Here is a 17,188-nt window from a genome sequence, read left to right as displayed (position 1 = left end):
ACTGGTATTTACGCATTTTGGGAGCACCCCGTTCAAATGCTGTTGTACAAGAAGCAGACATATAACAGAAGGACTTCTTCACAAACTGTAGTAACGGTTACTGTTACTGCAGTAACAGATCTAGGAACTATGGCTGCAAAAGGGACAAAAACTGCAACAAAAAGAATGTAGAAGTTTACATGCTTTGAAAGGTAGCATGCTTTTACCCTCAAATATGTGTTCAGTATCATGTTATCAAAGTCTGCCCAGTAAAATGTTAATAATAAACCTTGACATTAACACAAAGTCAAATTCTTCCCTACTGCTACAGATAGTTTGAAAATTGATATCCCATTCCATCCACACTTAAATGTCACATCTTAAGGTGTTAAAAAAAGATATGTTTACATTTACAGTTACTATTTAAATGCTCAGAAACCAGATAATATTTTATTCCAGTACCTTGAATTCTGCATCCTTGAACAGGCAGCACGGCTGCTGTGGGAAAGTAAAGCACAGAAATCTCCTAGAACAAAGCCCTGAAAACATGGATTAAAATATTGGTGCAGCAAGTCCCATAACAAGCGGACAAAGAATTCTGAAAGGAATGGATGAAGATATTTCATTCTCTTCATTCTCAGAGAATGAAGACATTTCATTCTCTGAACTGCTGTGTGAAAGCCAAAGCAAATAAAATTCTTTTCTTTCCATTCCCTTAACACATTGTATGAGCACATCAATGAAATAATAGGTAATACTTATATTGTTTGTTTGTTATAACATAAATAATAAACAAGATGTCACTCCGGCAGGGCGCGGAGGTCCGGAGACCTGCCGACGTTTGGGGAGGTTTGGGCACCTCCCCAAACCTCCCCAAACGTCCACAGCGGAAAGAAGCAGGCAGGCAGGGCGCGGAGGTCCGGAGACCTGCCGACGTTTGGGGAGGTTTGGGGAGGTGCACGCGCACCTCCCCAAACCTCCCCAAACTTCGGCAGGTCTCCGGACGGCGGTGGCTTGGGAGAGGTGCGCGCGATCCCGGAAGCACCAAAGCCTCGGCCGCGCACAAGTCCTCGGTAAGTTTTTTTGTTGACGAGTATAAGCCGAAGTGGAATTTTTCAGCCCAAAAAGTGGGCTGAAAAATTCGGCTTATACTCAAGTATATACGGTATTTAAAATTGTTGCTATCATTATACTCATTTTGCTATCTGAACACTGATATGAAAACTATCTTCAGCATTTTATAGAAAGGTCTCAGAATAAGGACACATCTGCGGGCTCGACACTTCGGAGGGAGCCAGGGGAGCACGATTGTAGACGCCCGCGCAACACTGAGAGCCCAGCCGCGCCCACACTCACCAGCTGTCTGGCGGGTGAGCGCCCGCGCAACACCGAGGGCCCAGCCACGCCCGCACTCACCAGCTGTCCGGCGGGCGAGCACCCGCGCAACGCCGAGAGCCCAGCCGCGCCCACACTCACCAGCTGTCCGGCGGGCAAGCGCCGGACCCGCGGCCGTGCTACGAGCTGTGCGGCGGCCGAAGGCAATTGTGAGCGGCCACAGGGAGGCCACGCCGGTGCAGCCAGCCGGGAGGCAGTCCGCGTCGGCACAGTCAGCTGGAAGGCGGACGGAAGCTGTTACCGGGGCCCGTATAGCTCGATCAGCTGAGCGGCGGCCCAGAACGGCTACGGACGACTGCGGAAGCTGCACGAGACATTGTGGAGCTGACGACGGCCTGGCGGTTGTGGCTATGGGCGCTTGTCTTGCGGACCCGGTGGCTGTTACTGCGTGCACACCGGCAGCGACGCGGGGCGCTGAACAGCTGCGCCCGGACTTTGGGGGCTGCCAGGGGGCCATGGGTGTGGCGCAGGGAGTTGCAGTGGTGGCGGGGAGCACGCTCGGGACTTTAGGAGGGAGGTGGGCTTGTACTTTTCTTCACGCTGGGAGTCACGGTGCCGGTGGAGGGAGCTGGGCGCGGGATGATGGAGTAGGGGGGTGGAGTATTTACGCAGGCCAGGCGGATGCTGGTCTGCGCGGGGGAGGGGTGGGGCCTAGGGGTGGGGCTGCTACCTAGTTACAGGCATGGAATAAAAGGTGCGTTGGGGCGTGTGGCTCTCAACGCTGACTTTGCAATTGCTTGGATATCCTGCTAGTAAAGGTACTCTCGCAGTCAACCGTACTACGTCGTCGTTCTTGCTTGCGTTTCCCGGCGTAGACGAGGGCTTGACAGCAAGTTATTCCCGAGGGGACTGTATCCAAGAATTTCATTCTTTGGGGTCCTAACCCCAATCTTTTACTCGGTGGATAGTCAGAGTCTCCTTCCCTGCTAAATTGTTTGGGAAGGCAAATTCTACATGATGAACAGTCCTAACAAGTTACAATAATCAAACCATCCTATGGCATTTTGATATCCCATATCTATATCCCCCTATTTCTTTGTCTCTTCTAACTACTGCATTAAAAATCACTCACCGCACTCTGCTGGGCTAGCTTGGTCAGGCTTACTTCTTTGCCCAGTGGAAAATTTTGTGTTAGCATGCTAAGAATGGCCTTCCTCTGCTCTTCAGTTGGTGCTTCAATTTTCACCTCATGAAGGAATGCCGTTTGCACATCTGAAGGGACATCTGCAAGTTTACTTGTTGTGCCTACCACCAGCACAGGATAACTGTTAAGAAACATCCAGATGTGCTGTAAATATTTCAGAGCTATAGTATAGGAGGTAAGGAAGGAACACCATGGACTACTATACTTCATCCCAGTAATTTACATGATTTGTGACATCATTTCTGTAATTATGAAAGACTACTATTGTAATCAAATCAAATTCCAAATCAAATCAGGTTAGATTCAGATGAGGAGACAGGAATCAGACTGAATCATAACTTACCTGAAACCATATTAGGAATGTAGAATTCAAAAAAATCTTTAGACTGTATTTTATAAAAATGTATACATTTCTCTCCAATGTTCTTTATAAGAACAATTCCAAGATAAAGGTAAAGGTAAAGGTTCCCCCACACATGCGTGCTAGTCATTTCCGACTCTAGGGGCCAGTGCTCATCTCCGTTTCAAAGCCGAAGAGCCAGCGCTTGTCCAAGGACGTCTCCGTGGTCATGTGGCCGGCGCACGGAATGCTGTTACCTTCCCACCGTAGTGGTCCCTATTTTTCTACTTGCATTTTTACGTGCTTTCGAACTGCTAGGTTGGCAGAAGCTGGGACGAGTAACAGGCGCTCACTCTGTTACGTGGCACTCGGGATTCGACCCGCCAAACTGCCGACCTTCTGATCAACAAGCTCAGCGTCCTAACCCACTGAGCTACCGCATCCCTCAAATTCCAAGATAGGGAAGGGAAAATAGAAATGATGTCATTATTGCTCAGTTCAGTCCAACACTGTCCTATTACATTTTTTTGTTATTCAATTTTATCACATTGGGGGAAAAATCCAAAGATACAGTAGAGAGATTTGGATTAAATTTGGCCTTAGGTTGATCAGGAAGCCTTTGAAAAATGGAATCATTTTCCAACTTACTGAAACAAGGTTAATCATTCAGTCTTTGTATACTTTTGGTTGAGTATAAAATTGAGTTTCTAATAGATTTTGTTTACCATCATTTAAGGTTTATTAGGAGAGAAAAAGGGTGACACTTCTATTATCCAATTGCCCAAAATACACACAGCTTTTTGCTAAGATTTCTGAAATATGAAAACAATCATATATCTTCCATATAGTAGATTATATGCACTGCTATTCACTATTTATAAAAATAAATTATACTAATGCCACTTATTTTTTTATTCTTATTTTATCACATTACAATCATTTTTAAAAGATGAGAATATTAAGACCTAAAGCTACTAACAAAATAGAGGGCTAGTCTACAATAAAAATCTCAGTTTTCAGCAATACTTTGAATAGTTAAATTCATGGTAGAACCATAATGATGGGAATCTTCCAGAGATGAAATAGTACTTACCTAGTATTTATCTCTCTTTCCAAAAGAAGGTGCCTTATTGCAAGGATGACCCTGGAGTCCTCCCCAAATCCATCACGATCTCTTCCCAGCAGTTCTACATCTTTCATCAGCAGGACACAAGGACTATAGAGCTCAGCCTCTGAGAAGGCATTATGTAGTTTTACTTCTGTAGATCCACTTGTATCACCACACAAGGCAACACAATTCACCTAGCATGAAGTCAGATGGCAGACATAAATAAGATGCCATGTAAAAATGAAGATAAAAGTGTAATAGTTTCAATCAGTACAAAAACATACGGAAAAATAAGATAATTCTACCAAGAAACATTAATAAAGAATCTCATTTATAAAATTAACTACATTTGCATAGAGCTGAGCTATACAAAACAATTCAATTATAACAATTTCACAAAGCTTGCCATCTCATGCTATTTCAGGCATTTTAGAAACATTTTAAGTTTGGAAATGGATGCGCTTGGGGCACATCCAAGATGCTTGGAATAGCAGTTACATTTTTTAAAAAATGAAAAATTCAGAAACTTGCAATATTTGTACTCGAAAACACTTTAAATCAAAATGTTTTGCACATCACTACCATATAAATCATTTTCATGTACAAAGTATTCTCATAAACAAAAGCACAGAAGTATGCACACATGAATTCTTTGTTTTCATCAAAAATGAAGGAAACGAAAAGGATTTAGATGTGTGACAGGAAAGGGTTGCTGAACTGGATAAAGGAGAAAAGAGGAGAAAACTGGGTGCCAAGGAGAAGAGTTAAGAGAGAAGGAATGGAAAGAAGGAAAAACCCTGGGAGGGCATTATTAAGAAAGGTAAAAATTTGCATGTAAGCAATGACAGACAGTGAAGTTGAAAAAATCTCTTGCCTGTATAGAACATTTACAATTGAAATGCAGGAAGATTGGGTGTTTAGGTTCAGAGTGTATGTGGCTAAGAAAATCTGAATTTGCAAAAAACACTTATCTAATCTTATTTTTCCCATGGCATGACTTTATTAGGATAAAAGATGAAAAATATATTACAAAACTATGTAAATCCAACAGAAACAAAAGAAAAACCAAAAGGGGCTTCATCTAGAATCTCCAACCCATTACTCCAATTTTCCATATGGGACAAGGTGGCTCAGTGGGTTAGGACGCTGAGCTTGTCGATCAGAAGGTCGGCAGTTTGGCGGGTCGAATCCCGAGTGCCGCATAGCAGAGTGAGTGCCTGTTACTCGCCCCAGCTTCTGCCAACCTAGCAGTTCGAAAGCACGTAAAAATGCAAGTAGAAAAATAGGGACCACTACGGTGGGAAGGTAACAGTGTTCTGTGCGCCTTTGGCGTCTAGTCATACCGGCCACATGACCACGGAGACGTCCTTGGACAAGCGCTGGCTCTTCGGCTTTGAAACGGAGATGAGCACCGGCCCCTAGAGTCGGAAACGACTAGCACGCATGTGTGGGGGAACCTTTACCTTTACCTTTTACCAAGATCTGAGATTTTATTTGTTTGCTTGTGGGAGTTTTTTTTTTGTTAAGGGCATTCCAGACATGAAGGCTTTTGAAAAGAAAGTACAAATGGCCTCAGTGGCTTCTCCCAGTTTTGATTCTGTAAAGAAAGGGAAATTCATTTAAAAATGTCCCATTCCTTTGCAGCTGTTTCCACCACCTCTACCATTTTCCTTCGAGAAAAGAAGCCCATTTAGCAAGAGGCAAAAAACAAATGTAATTAGCACTTAACTGAAAGGTTATGTTACAGCAGAGGTCAGAAATGTTTGGTCCTCTAGATGTTGCCAAATTACAACTTCTAGTAGTGTCAGTCAGAATGATCAATGGTGAGAGTTGTCAAAAACTATAGTCCAGCAGCATTTGAAAGATACCCAGCAAGAGCAAGCTGAAGAAAGAGTGTTCAGCTCAGAGACACATTGTAGAGAAATCACTCTTCTTTCAGTGCTCGTGGACTGAAAAGCACATTTCTTTTTGAAAGTACAAAAATGTTCTTTCAGCACCTTATTCTGAAGGTATTTAACATTCTAAAAACTACCTTGAAGAAATGCAGATTGAGGCGGCTACAGGCAGCTCTAACAGCTGTAATTTTCCCCACACCACTAGGTCCTGAAAGAAGAATACTTCCAGATGCATTTAGCAGGGTTTCTCTGAAACACAGAAAATATTTTTTTTAAAAAAATCATGGTATAATTTTAATTCAAAAAGTAAGAAGAGGGAGACGGCAAGAACATACAAATGGAGGGACTCTAAGAGTTAAAGAAAAATTTCATTCATCCAGCTTTTTTCTCACTGTTACATACAAGCAAGCAATGGCAAGAGGTTTGATATTTTCACAGCATTTCTTATGTACTAAACACTACATTTAGGGTTATAATTTTAAAAATGGCACACATAAGTACTTTGCATAAATGTCAGTGAAAGAACCTTGTGCTTCATAGAGAGTAAAAGAAAGTTTTGACATTCAGAATCTTCAAATATCACAACAGGCAACAACAAAAAGCTATAATCACAAACCTATTACTATGTTTATTGGTTGATCAAATGCCATCAAGCCAGTGTCAACTCTTAGCAGCTGCATAAATTTTCTCCAGGGGAATCTGTCCCCAAACTGGTCTTTCAGGTCTTCCAACAGTACATCTATCACCATTCTAATTTTTGCTACTAGTTGTTATCTACTTCTCTGTTCAGCATTTCTCAGCATTATGAAATTCTCCAGAAAGACAGGTTCAGAGAAGTCTATCATCATACAAATCAGTCCAGAGGCACAAATGACCATGTTCAAATTATGAAATTATATAAATGATAGTAATTATTCTTCTCAATAATCTTCTCTAAAGCAAAATTCAAAAGCATCATTGCTCTTTCTAGCCTGCTTCTTCAAAGTCCAACTTTCACTTCTATTATCCCAGGGAAAATCAGTGCCTGAACAATTCTGATTGTTGCAGGTAGACATATTCCAGCACCTGAATATTTTTCCTAAGGCTCTCATGGTTGCTCTGCAGTGTATTTACAATTTGATATGACTGACATAAAGGTCTTTCTATACTCAGTGAAGCGTATGTTGGCTGTTTTTTGTATCCTTTGGCTTTTTTAGTTATCCAGGCTGCATCAGCAATAAGGTCCTTATTGTCTTCTAAAACCATCTTGAACACCTGGCATCTCCCTTCCACATAAAGACTCCAATCTGCAATGGATAATTCTTAACATTCTTTGCTAGCATGTGTAAAGGACACTGTATAATATAGTTCACACATTCTGTTACATCACTTTTCTTTAGGATTGATATGTAGATTGATCTCTTCCAATCTTACAGCCAGTGACATTTTTCAGTTTGTTGACATACAGTAGTTTGGTTAGAACCCTACAGATTCTTCACTTTCTTCTCATATTTCTGTAGATTCCATCAGTTCCAGCAGCTTTCCAACTTATTAATGACCAGGGTATAAATCTAACTTCATGTTCCAGTAGTAGAGATTCTTGTAAGTAAGGAATACCTTCCTTGTAGGGCAGGCATGTCAAACTCGCGTGACATATAGCGACTTTTTCCCCATTGCCGGCAATGGGGTGGGCACGGTTTCGGCGTGACGCATCTGGTTGGTGGGCTGGTAGTTTGACATGCCTTTTCTAGGGCATCTTGGATACTGGCATTTATACTGTACTGTTTAGCATATTCTATCTTTGTTTGATATTCTTGGAATGAGTTAGTCCATCAGCATCCTTTAGCACGCTAGTTAAAGGTTGGAATCTCCTTCTGTGTTCAGAGATCTTTTGGAAGACTTTCCTTGTTTTTTCATATCTGTTCCATCTTTGATGTTTTTACATATGCTCTTGCAGTACTGCTTCTTGTGTTTTCTTAATAGCTCTCCGAATTTTTTTGGGTTTCTGAAATTTTTGCCTTTCTTAGATTTGGTTTCTCTTTTCCTCTTGGCAGCTTCAACAATTCATTCTGACAGTTTGTTTTTCTCTTTTTGTTAGTCTTTGTCCATACTTTTCACATTCATCCCTAAAAAAATTAAAATTTCATTCCATTGTTCCTTAGGTTCCCAATCAAAGAGGGTCAGGACTTCAAAGCAATTCCTGATGTTCACCATGAAAATAGTGAGTACCTACTCAAGACTGTACTGTAGAAATTGATTGGCTTTCTGTTTCCTTTTAGCTTAATTTGGAAACTGAACTATCTGATCTGTTTTATAGTCAGTCCCTGGGGAGTTACTTGCTGTTATAACTATAATAGTCTTTGGGGTCCAGACTGTTGTTGCTAAGTGATACAGTTGTAAAGTGTGACATATGACTGTGTCACTTAGCAAACAGCAGTTAGAGCAGTCCGGATTGTTATTATTATAAATGAAGATTGTGCAGGTTGTTAAGCAAGGACTTCATGTGACCATGACTTCTGACTTTCTGTCAACTTCTCCATTAACTTTGCTTGTGGTGAGCCAGCAGGGAACTTCAGAAATTGTGACCACGTAATTCTGGGTTGCTGCAATGCCATAACTGCGATCCAGGTGCCAAGTGCTTGGATCACAATCATACGACTGTGTGAAACATGCAATGGCTAGAAGTCCAAGGAACAGTGCTAAGTCTCCCTTGTTCAGTATTGTCATAAGCTTGAACACTTGCTGAATAAGTAGCTGTAGCCCAAGGGCGACCTGTGAGCTCTTCTACTTCCATGGCAGTATTATAATTAATTTGATTTTTGGTGACTTCCATGTATATAAGCATCGTTTTGGTTGTTTGAAGACTGCATTAGCAATGCAGCAATTAATAAATTGGCATAAATTGATAAGTTGTTCTCCTGTTTCACTTTGGTTTCCTAGGCGATACAGTTCAACCAATGTTTTAGAAAAAAGCAATTTATAAAAAACCCACCCTGATTCCAAAAGAATCTTAAAATGGATACCCTACTTTTCTGGTCCACAGAAGTGACATATTTGATGTACGCTGTTCTCTAGGAACCTGGAAAAATATCCCATGGTACTTGAAGTAGCTGATGTACTCTATTGGTCCTTATTTATGTACCAATTATATTTTGGGGCATTATTAGAAAACACCATTATTTTTGGTTCTATAAAAATAGTTTAGAGATAGCTGCTTTTCAACTCAAAATTGACTGAATACATTAGGGGCTCGTCTATGTCTTACTTGATAAATAAAAGATAGCTGCATCATCCACATAAAGTAAAATAGGAGATGTTTGTTCACTACTTTGAAAGCACGTAGATGACAGTCTCTCATTGATATAAATGCTAAATAAACATGGAGCCAAAATATAAACTTTCTCATATCTTTCACTGAAATTATTGGACCGATTATGTCCTCTGGTACTACATCACCTCTAACATTTGTTTGTTTGTGTAGTTTGTAGATAAGTAACAGCAAGTGCCTATCCATATTGGACTGTTTGGTCTCAAACACTGCCTTAAAGTTTACAAAAGATATATACAGTATGAAATAAAGTCTTTGTTGTTGTCCCTAAAATGATCATCCACCTCCAGCATCTTTCCATATGGCTGCTATCCAATTAGCAGCTTGCTTTAGCTGGGCACCTTGGATGACCGTCACATCTTGACTGATCCTGCTGAGATTATATACTGGTATACATTCCTAGTGTTCTTCATTCCCTTCCACTACCACAATAAGCAGTACAACAGGAAGTGGGGGAGGGATGGTACACTTCTACAGGATAGAATTCGAATCCCCAGATGACTTACCTATTGTGTAAATGGGGGCCAAGGATGTCACAGAGCTGTTTCACTGCACTGCAAAGCCCAGCAGGAGACAAACTGCTCCAAAAACTACAGCCATTATGAGATGGAAAAGATGGAATAGCGCTGTTTGTAGAACCTACCTACAAGGTAAGGTAATAACACCCATTTTCTCAACCAGATTCATAAGAGCATAGAAACTATTTTTGTGAATACCTTTGATACTAACAGTCCTGCCACATTTTAACAAAAAGGAAAAAGAAATGGTCTATAATTTTGCAAGAAGCTAAAAAAAAGATGTATGTATGTATGAAACTTTGGAAGTAAAAAGAAACCCCACTGATAAGCATTACATTTGTTTCAGGTTTTTATATCCACTATCATTTTATGTTCTAAAAATAAGGGACCTTATTTTCCAAGTCCATATTTCTTGTAGGTATACAAGTTGGTAGTGACAATTCGAAAACCATTGTGGAGGGGAAGAGATGAAGTGAGTTTTTTTATGTAATAATGCATAGTTTTGTTCCCATGCTGAGCAAAATTCAGACCCCAATGTAAGGAGTGAACAGGGTTCAAATAAATGTTAAAGTTAAGCTAAGAGCATAACAGTATAAGCAGCACACTAATCTACTAATAACAAACAACACATTTAAAAACTCTTTATTTTATGTATTCTTACTAACTTACCAGGAATAAAGAAGTATTCTGAGTATCAGCTAAGTACCCTATACTTTGCTGTATTTTCTCTGCTGGTAATATCCTTTTTACCCTGAAGCACAGCTCTGGCCATCTAACAAAAGAACAAATGTGTTATAATTTGGAACCAAATATTTGACATTTTACAACATTTAATTATTCCAGTTATTCTTCTTGTTGATTACAAAATCAGTAAGAAGTATAACTGGAATTACATTTTGTGAGAGCTCAAATTTTTATTAGCTTTGCAACTGTCATCAAATTTCACTTACCACCACCATTTTCTACCTTGCAATATCTAATTCCTAAAATCACTATAGCATACCAAAGTTCAGAACAAGTTTCAACATTCTAAGTCAGCTCTTCCAAAACACTATTTCAAAGTGATAGTATAGATATTAAGAGTAATTAGCGCATTTAGCTTTTGACAATAACATACCTAATAAAATTTATTGAATTTTCTTCTAAGAATTCAGGATGTCCAACAGTTGGGAGACAAAGAATATCATCTTCTTGTACAAGCCTGCAAAAAATATCTATAATGAAGAATTGTACTCCTTCTCTCCCTCCTTTCCAACAGATCTGCCATTTTTGTATTCCCAGTGAATTTAAGACAATCCCTTTGTTTTAATAATTTAATTTAATTTAATAATTTAATTTCTATACCGCCCTTCTCCTGAAGGACTCAGGGCAGTGAACAGGGCAATACACAATAAAAGTCGAATACAAAAATTAAAAAGCCATTAAACATCATGCCCATAAAATCAATACATATTAAAGTTAAAACTAGTTTTAAAAACCCAACCCCATCCCGTCAGACCAGGCCAGCTTGTTTGAAAAAGAGTGTTTTGAGATCGTGCCGGAAGGAGCGAAGGTCAGGGGCCATCCAGAGCTCAACCGGTAAGCGGTTCCAAAGGTCTGGCGCGCCCACAGAGAACGCTCTCCCCCTGGGGGTCACCAATCGGCATTCTTTGATCGGCGGCACCCTGAGGAGGCCCTCTCTGTGGGAGCGCACTGGATGGAGGGAAGTTGACGCCGGCCGCAGGTGTTGCCGTAGGTAATCCGGACCCATGCCATGAAGGGCTTTGTAAGTCATAACTAACACCTTGAACCTATATGAAAAAAAGCTATATGAGAAAAGCCTAGTCTTCTTTTCAGGTAAATGCCCAAGAAAAAAATAAAATATATTTGATATAGCAGAAATGATTCAAATATTTCTATTTCTGTTGAAGAAACAATATGTAATATAACAACATCTAGGTCAGTGAATATGTGATTCTCAAATGTGGAATTATCTTTATTAGATTAAGATTTGCTATAGAAAAGTATAATCAATAAGGTAAAGCTTCTGCAGAATGAAATATTGCTGCCTTTATGAGATCAAGTTGTTAACAAGGTACAAAGAAAAAATTGAGAAAAAAGCAACTGGGACCAGCAGTTTACATCCAATTTACAATAGAGGTCTCTAAAAAGAACACTAAACAATGCTTTGGAATTAGCATTATTGGCTGCAGAAAAAGGAAGAAATTTTGAGAAATTTCTACGAGGTAATAATTTAGAACATGCGCATACAGGCACACAAAACAGAAAAAAATATTTAATAGTAGCGTGGTCTTAGATAAATCTGAAAAAAATAAGTGACATGTACAGTTAAGACCATATCCTGTTCAGTGTGCTTATTAAGTAAAAAATAGGAGTAAGATTATATCATAAAATGGATCAAAAGTGTTATCTTTACTAAAAGACTAACCTGGGAGTTTGAAAGTGCTGATAAAGAATTTGATCATAGATTCCTCTGGTGTTGTAGGTTGGCGAAGCCACAATTTCTATGTGTAGTTCCTTGGCAATGGGTGGCACAGATAGCAAAGATCGACTTCCTTTTATCTCTTGCACACCAGCAGCTTCCCCATATCTCTATAGAGGACAATTAGCTATATTCTAATTATGCTACATGTGCTTAATAGCTAGAAGATTAAATTAATATTATTTTATATCAACCTGAAAAATATCAATTCTTTTCATATTTAATCATTATAATGATTGTAACTGTCTACTGCATTTCATTTTTCTACGCCCTGGCAATTTATGACTCCCTCCTTGCAAAATAAAGTGCTTGGAACTTAACATCCTAAATGGTTCCTTTCAACTTTTCATTTCTAAGTTAATTATTTTAAAAATGTAAGATAACATCTAATGAAGTTAATTCAAGTTTATGAAATGTGCAATTAATTATTTAGCTTTCAGAATATCACCAGAAATAAAATTGGTCCTGCTGCAAGCAAAATAAAACTAGTCCTTGACTTACGACCACAATGAGTCCAAAATTTGTTGCTAAGCGAGACAGTTAAGTGAATGTTGCCCCATTTTATGACCTTTCTTGCCACAATTGTTAAGTGAATCACTGCAGTTAAGTTAGTGACACGATTAAGTGAATCTGGCTTCCCCATTGATTTTGCTTGACAGAAGGTTGCAAAAGATGATCACATGATCCACTGCAAAAGTCATAAATACGAACCAGTGGCCAAGCATCTGAATTTTCATCATATTACCATGGGGATGCTGCAATTATCGTGTGAAAAAAGGTCATAAGTCACTTTTTTCAGTGCCACTGTAACTCTGAACTGTAACTAAATGAACTTCTGTAAGTTGAGGACTACCTGTATTATATCCAAAGCTATAGTCATTCTGCAGAACAGAATCTCCTACAATGACAGAAATTCCTATGTCCTCTTCCCTCCATCCCATAGTTTATTAAAAACACTGTTCAATAGATCTCTGCGTCCCACTATTCCCATGTATCCAAAGTAGGAGGAAAATCCAGACTTCTCAAAGATAACATTTGATCATCATGAAGTCACTCACTCTAAGAAAACGACGTTATTTGCAAATACAACTAACAAAATATATATCTGCTTTGGTATATTTAAGACAATAATTTGTGACTTACAAATAATAGGGCCATGTTTTTCAAAGCTTTAGAAATCTGTTCAGCTTGTAAATAAAGCAGTAGGAAGTCATCATCTGCCAACCTCCTGTTTACCATCTGAGACTGGTGCCCTTTCTCTTGCAGCCATTCCATTATCTTTCTGGCATGAGCTGCAGTCCAAGCCAGACATCTGGCTTCCTTAGAAGAATCTGTCCATACAATGCCTGATTGGTACTTTCCAAAACACCTGTTAAAGGCTACATGGCTTTTGTATTTGTTTTTTAAAGCAGGTTTTCTGGTGGTTTTTATATTGGGAAGTGGGTTGCCAGAAAGAACCTAACCTAAAAAAATGACTAGAGCAGAACTTCCTAAATTTTTTTGCCATCACACCTCCTTTAAAAGTACACACCTCTAAAAATCCAAATACCAACATGAATACAATCGAACAATTGAAAACAATACAACGAAACTTTAGGAAAGGTGGATTGATTCTAACAATCAAACTAGAAAGTTCTTTGAATCTTGCCCGGGCTTGGTCTTGGCCAACCCAAGGGTAGTATACCTCAAAATTTGGGAAATCTGGCTTACAAAAAAAATCTATTCCTGTTTGGGAAATTGAGAAAAAGATGCCAAAATGTCTCTAGCTGGGATCTATTGTGCTGATCTAAATTCAGTGACATTTATGCTACTCTAGTTAATCCAGATCAATTGCCTAACTTGCTCTGAGGAATTAAATGTTCAAGTCTCCAACTCCACCCTACTATAACAAGTATTTGCATTTCTATTCCACAGCAAGGCCCACCTGTATTTTCAGGAGGCTCCCTTCCAAAGGATCGCAGGAGAGATTGAAACCCAAACTGGCAGGAATCAGGGCATTCTCGTTCGGAAAGACGTCTGCAGCTGTTGCTTGGGGGTGCCCATCGTCGTTTTCTCCACGCGGGAAATACCACTGGGGCCTGAGAACCTGCACAGAGGCCAAACGGGGCGCCGTGCATCCCGGCAAGTCTCCCTCGCGTCTCCGCAGCACCACCCATTCTCCTTGGAAGAGGCCCAGGCCGTGCAAGCAGCCAGGGGTCACCCAGAGAGACTGATCCACCGCAGGGTCCCCTCCCCACAGCGCAGGGTGGCCCCGCTGCGCCCTCACCAGCCGCTCCCCGCCGCGCGCCCAGACGGAAACCAGAGGCGTCCGCAGGTCCCTCCGGTCCCGGCCCTCCGCACCGCTTCGCAATTCGGTCACAGCCAAGCGAGTGCCAATGCCCAGCAGCCCCTGGAGAGCCGGTCGACTCTCCAATATACGCAGCCCCGAGCCAGGCAGGATCTCCCCGCGCCGTACGAGGATGCTAGAGCTTGAGCCGGCCCACGATCGAGGAGTCCGCCCCGCGCTTCCCGCCGCGGATGACCCCAGCAACACCCAGCCGAGCAGCGGCGGCCTCCGCACAGGCCAGACCCTCACGGTCCTGCCCGCCACCAGTCCCAGCCGCCTCAGGAAGGCCCGGCTGAGCCACAGTTCCGGCGCAGCAGAGGCTTCTGCCTCCAGTAGCACCGCGCACAAGAGTATCGGCTGCAACTTCGTCCCTGCCGGCCGCACAGCCAGCACTAGAAAGCCGCTCGGGCAGGCCGTTGCCCACGCTCCCTTAGCCGGAGCCACCAATAACCCCGTGGCCGGTGGCAGGTCCTGGGGAACGGGCTCGTCCAGGCTCCGAAGCACCACCGCCGCCGCCATGGAAAAGCAGCGGCGTAAAATCTAGAGAAGAAACGAAGGAGACTTTATTCCGCCATAGAGAAAGGCGCAAAGGCATGCACCATTCCATGCACTTCCGGTCTGAAGCCAACCGGTTTTCTACCCGAGCACCCAACCGAAAAGTTGATCGGCGTGGGAACGGAAAGATGCCAACGGCTACTGTATAGCAGTGCTGGAGTCGGCCGCGCAGAATAAGATAAAGGGAGGGGAAAAAAATAAGATTGTGTTCCTAGTTTATAACTTCCGGGTAAATCTTGCGGCTTCTTAAGTCTTCTCTCCGATGAAAACAGGAGCTTAGCTCCTCCTGGAGAACAGGAAAAAGAAAATAATGTTAGCAGAGAGATTTTCTACGACAACGCGCTTAGCAAGTAAATAAATAAAACTTATTATTTATTTACTTACTTTCTAAGCGCGTTGTGGTAGAAAATCTCTCTGCTAACATTATTTTCTTTTTCCTGTTCTCCAGGAGGAGCTAAATAAAACTTATTTATTTACTTGCTTCCTTTTCTTATATTCCCCCAAAGGTGCTGTTTAAAATACAACTGGAAATTCTTTTTTGTTGTTGTTGTCGTTTCTTTGTTTTTTTTTAAAAAACATTTCGCTTCTCATCCAAAAGTTTTTTTCACTTCTGCCCCTAGAACTAAAGAAACTTCTTGGATGAGAAGCGAAACGTTTTCAAGGAAAACAAACAAACAAAAAAAAACAACCTAAGAAAGTCCAATTGCATTTTGAATAGCACCTTTGGGACAACTATGACCTGGATGATTGAAAATCTCTATATTTTCTTAATTTACGTTTCATTTCAAGTAGAAAATGTGGAATTTGTAATACTTAAAAGTCTGTGAAGTAGAAGTCCAGCAATATAAAAATCCTGGGTTTCCCAAATGTTTTACTATGTTTTAATTTTCACTTCTCTAAAGCCCTCCACCGCCCACCCCCACCGCCTGATGGTGTTCATGGCTCTACAAGCATTGTTCTCCCAGGCCTTGAGATGGGGTGGATGGAACCCCCCCTCCCCTTTTAAAGATGACTGACATGTTTTGTTTTTGTGTTGATGTTTTTTTGTTTTTTCCACTGATGTTCCTTATTTAAAAAATTTAATTCTTTATTTTTGATATATTTGTATTGAAGGGTTCTGTAAAACAACGCGAAATTGTTTAGTCTAACTTGCTTTCTTGATTTTTGTAATCAGCTTTTGCACCGGGGAAATCTCATGCAAGCGTGGGAAACGTGTACATGGATGCGATGAACTGAAGGAGGGAATAAGGGAGTGTACAGGAATGATTTGATGTCTTCCTTATGATGTAATGGCTCTGTTGTCTGATTTTCATTGGCTAACAAAGTTTATAAAGCAATGCTACTAACTTTCTAAGGTGTGGCACTTCTGGATGTAACTGCCAGCGTTCCAGATTGTTTGCCATCCAGCTGCTTAATTTGATCAAATAAAGTGCTGCTTGATCAAGAAGTCTCCGCTTATCTGATTAGATTGATATGACATCTCAAGTTCAGTCCCTTACTGTATTCTGCTTATATTAATCTTGCTAACCTCCTAGCCTTTTGAATTTTGAATTTGTTTTTTACTTTTACTTGTAAATTTAACCTGTTTTTAAGTCTGCTTTGAATTTATGCTTTTTTCATGCATTTATATGGTTTTATTATGATGTAAACCGCCTAGAGGTGAGATGGGCAACATAGAAATTTAATAGATGCACAGGGTTGTTCTGGTGTCAGGCAGTGCTAAAATCAAATCCAATAATCAACAAATAAAAGCTATTTAAAAATTATTCTGGCAAACTAGGAGTGTGAGTTGAATACTATAGATCTATTGGGACAGCACATTTAGAAAATACAAAGTACAGTAATGCGATTTTTTTACAACAAAATGTACACACTTTAGGCCAATTTGCAGGATTGCAACAGACCAATCCAGGATACCTTTGAAAATTGTTACATTATTCTTCATTGCTGTTTTAGGTAGACTTAATCTTTAGTGCTCCAGAAACTCTCCTTGTAAGGATTGTTTTGGGTTCATCATGATAGATTTCCATCCACTTCAATTGTGAAAACTGGAGTAGTCAGAGAGGGGTCTTTGAAAACCTGATGGTGTAGTAGTAATATTAAGGCAACTTCAGTAGGGACCTGTAGTTGTTTTAAATT

The 17,188-nt window shown here is 40.6% G+C and overlaps 1 protein-coding gene across 2 annotated transcripts in view; it reads right to left on the bottom strand.

The window, feature by feature from the left end:
- PEX6 (peroxisomal biogenesis factor 6) overlaps positions 1–15,304 on the bottom strand; it is a 28,742-nt gene extending 13,438 nt beyond the window's left edge. For both annotated transcript variants that reach the window (XR_014490900.1, XM_083350029.1), the window contains exons 1-9: positions 14,093–15,304; positions 12,115–12,278; positions 10,804–10,887; positions 10,356–10,458; positions 9,675–9,811; positions 5,999–6,110; positions 3,952–4,160; positions 2,447–2,639; positions 442–518 (exon numbers count right to left, since the gene is read on the bottom strand). Coding sequence is in view for 1 of the 2 variants with exons in the window: in XM_083350029.1 (XP_083206155.1) it covers positions 442–518; positions 2,447–2,639; positions 3,952–4,160; positions 5,999–6,110; positions 9,675–9,811; positions 10,356–10,458; positions 10,804–10,887; positions 12,115–12,278; positions 14,093–15,013 (2,000 nt within the window). In the remaining variant the exon portion in view is untranslated. The remainder of the gene's footprint in view (positions 1–441; positions 519–2,446; positions 2,640–3,951; positions 4,161–5,998; positions 6,111–9,674; positions 9,812–10,355; positions 10,459–10,803; positions 10,888–12,114; positions 12,279–14,092) is intronic.
- Positions 15,305–17,188: the final 1,884 nt, after the last annotated feature.

The sequence above is a fragment of the Vipera ursinii genome (genome assembly GCF_947247035.1).
Source record: "Vipera ursinii genome assembly, chromosome: 1".
NCBI lineage: Eukaryota > Metazoa > Chordata > Lepidosauria > Squamata > Viperidae > Vipera > Vipera ursinii.
The sequence above is the reverse complement of the archived record's forward strand: the minus strand, read 5'-3'. Positions and strand labels throughout refer to the sequence as shown.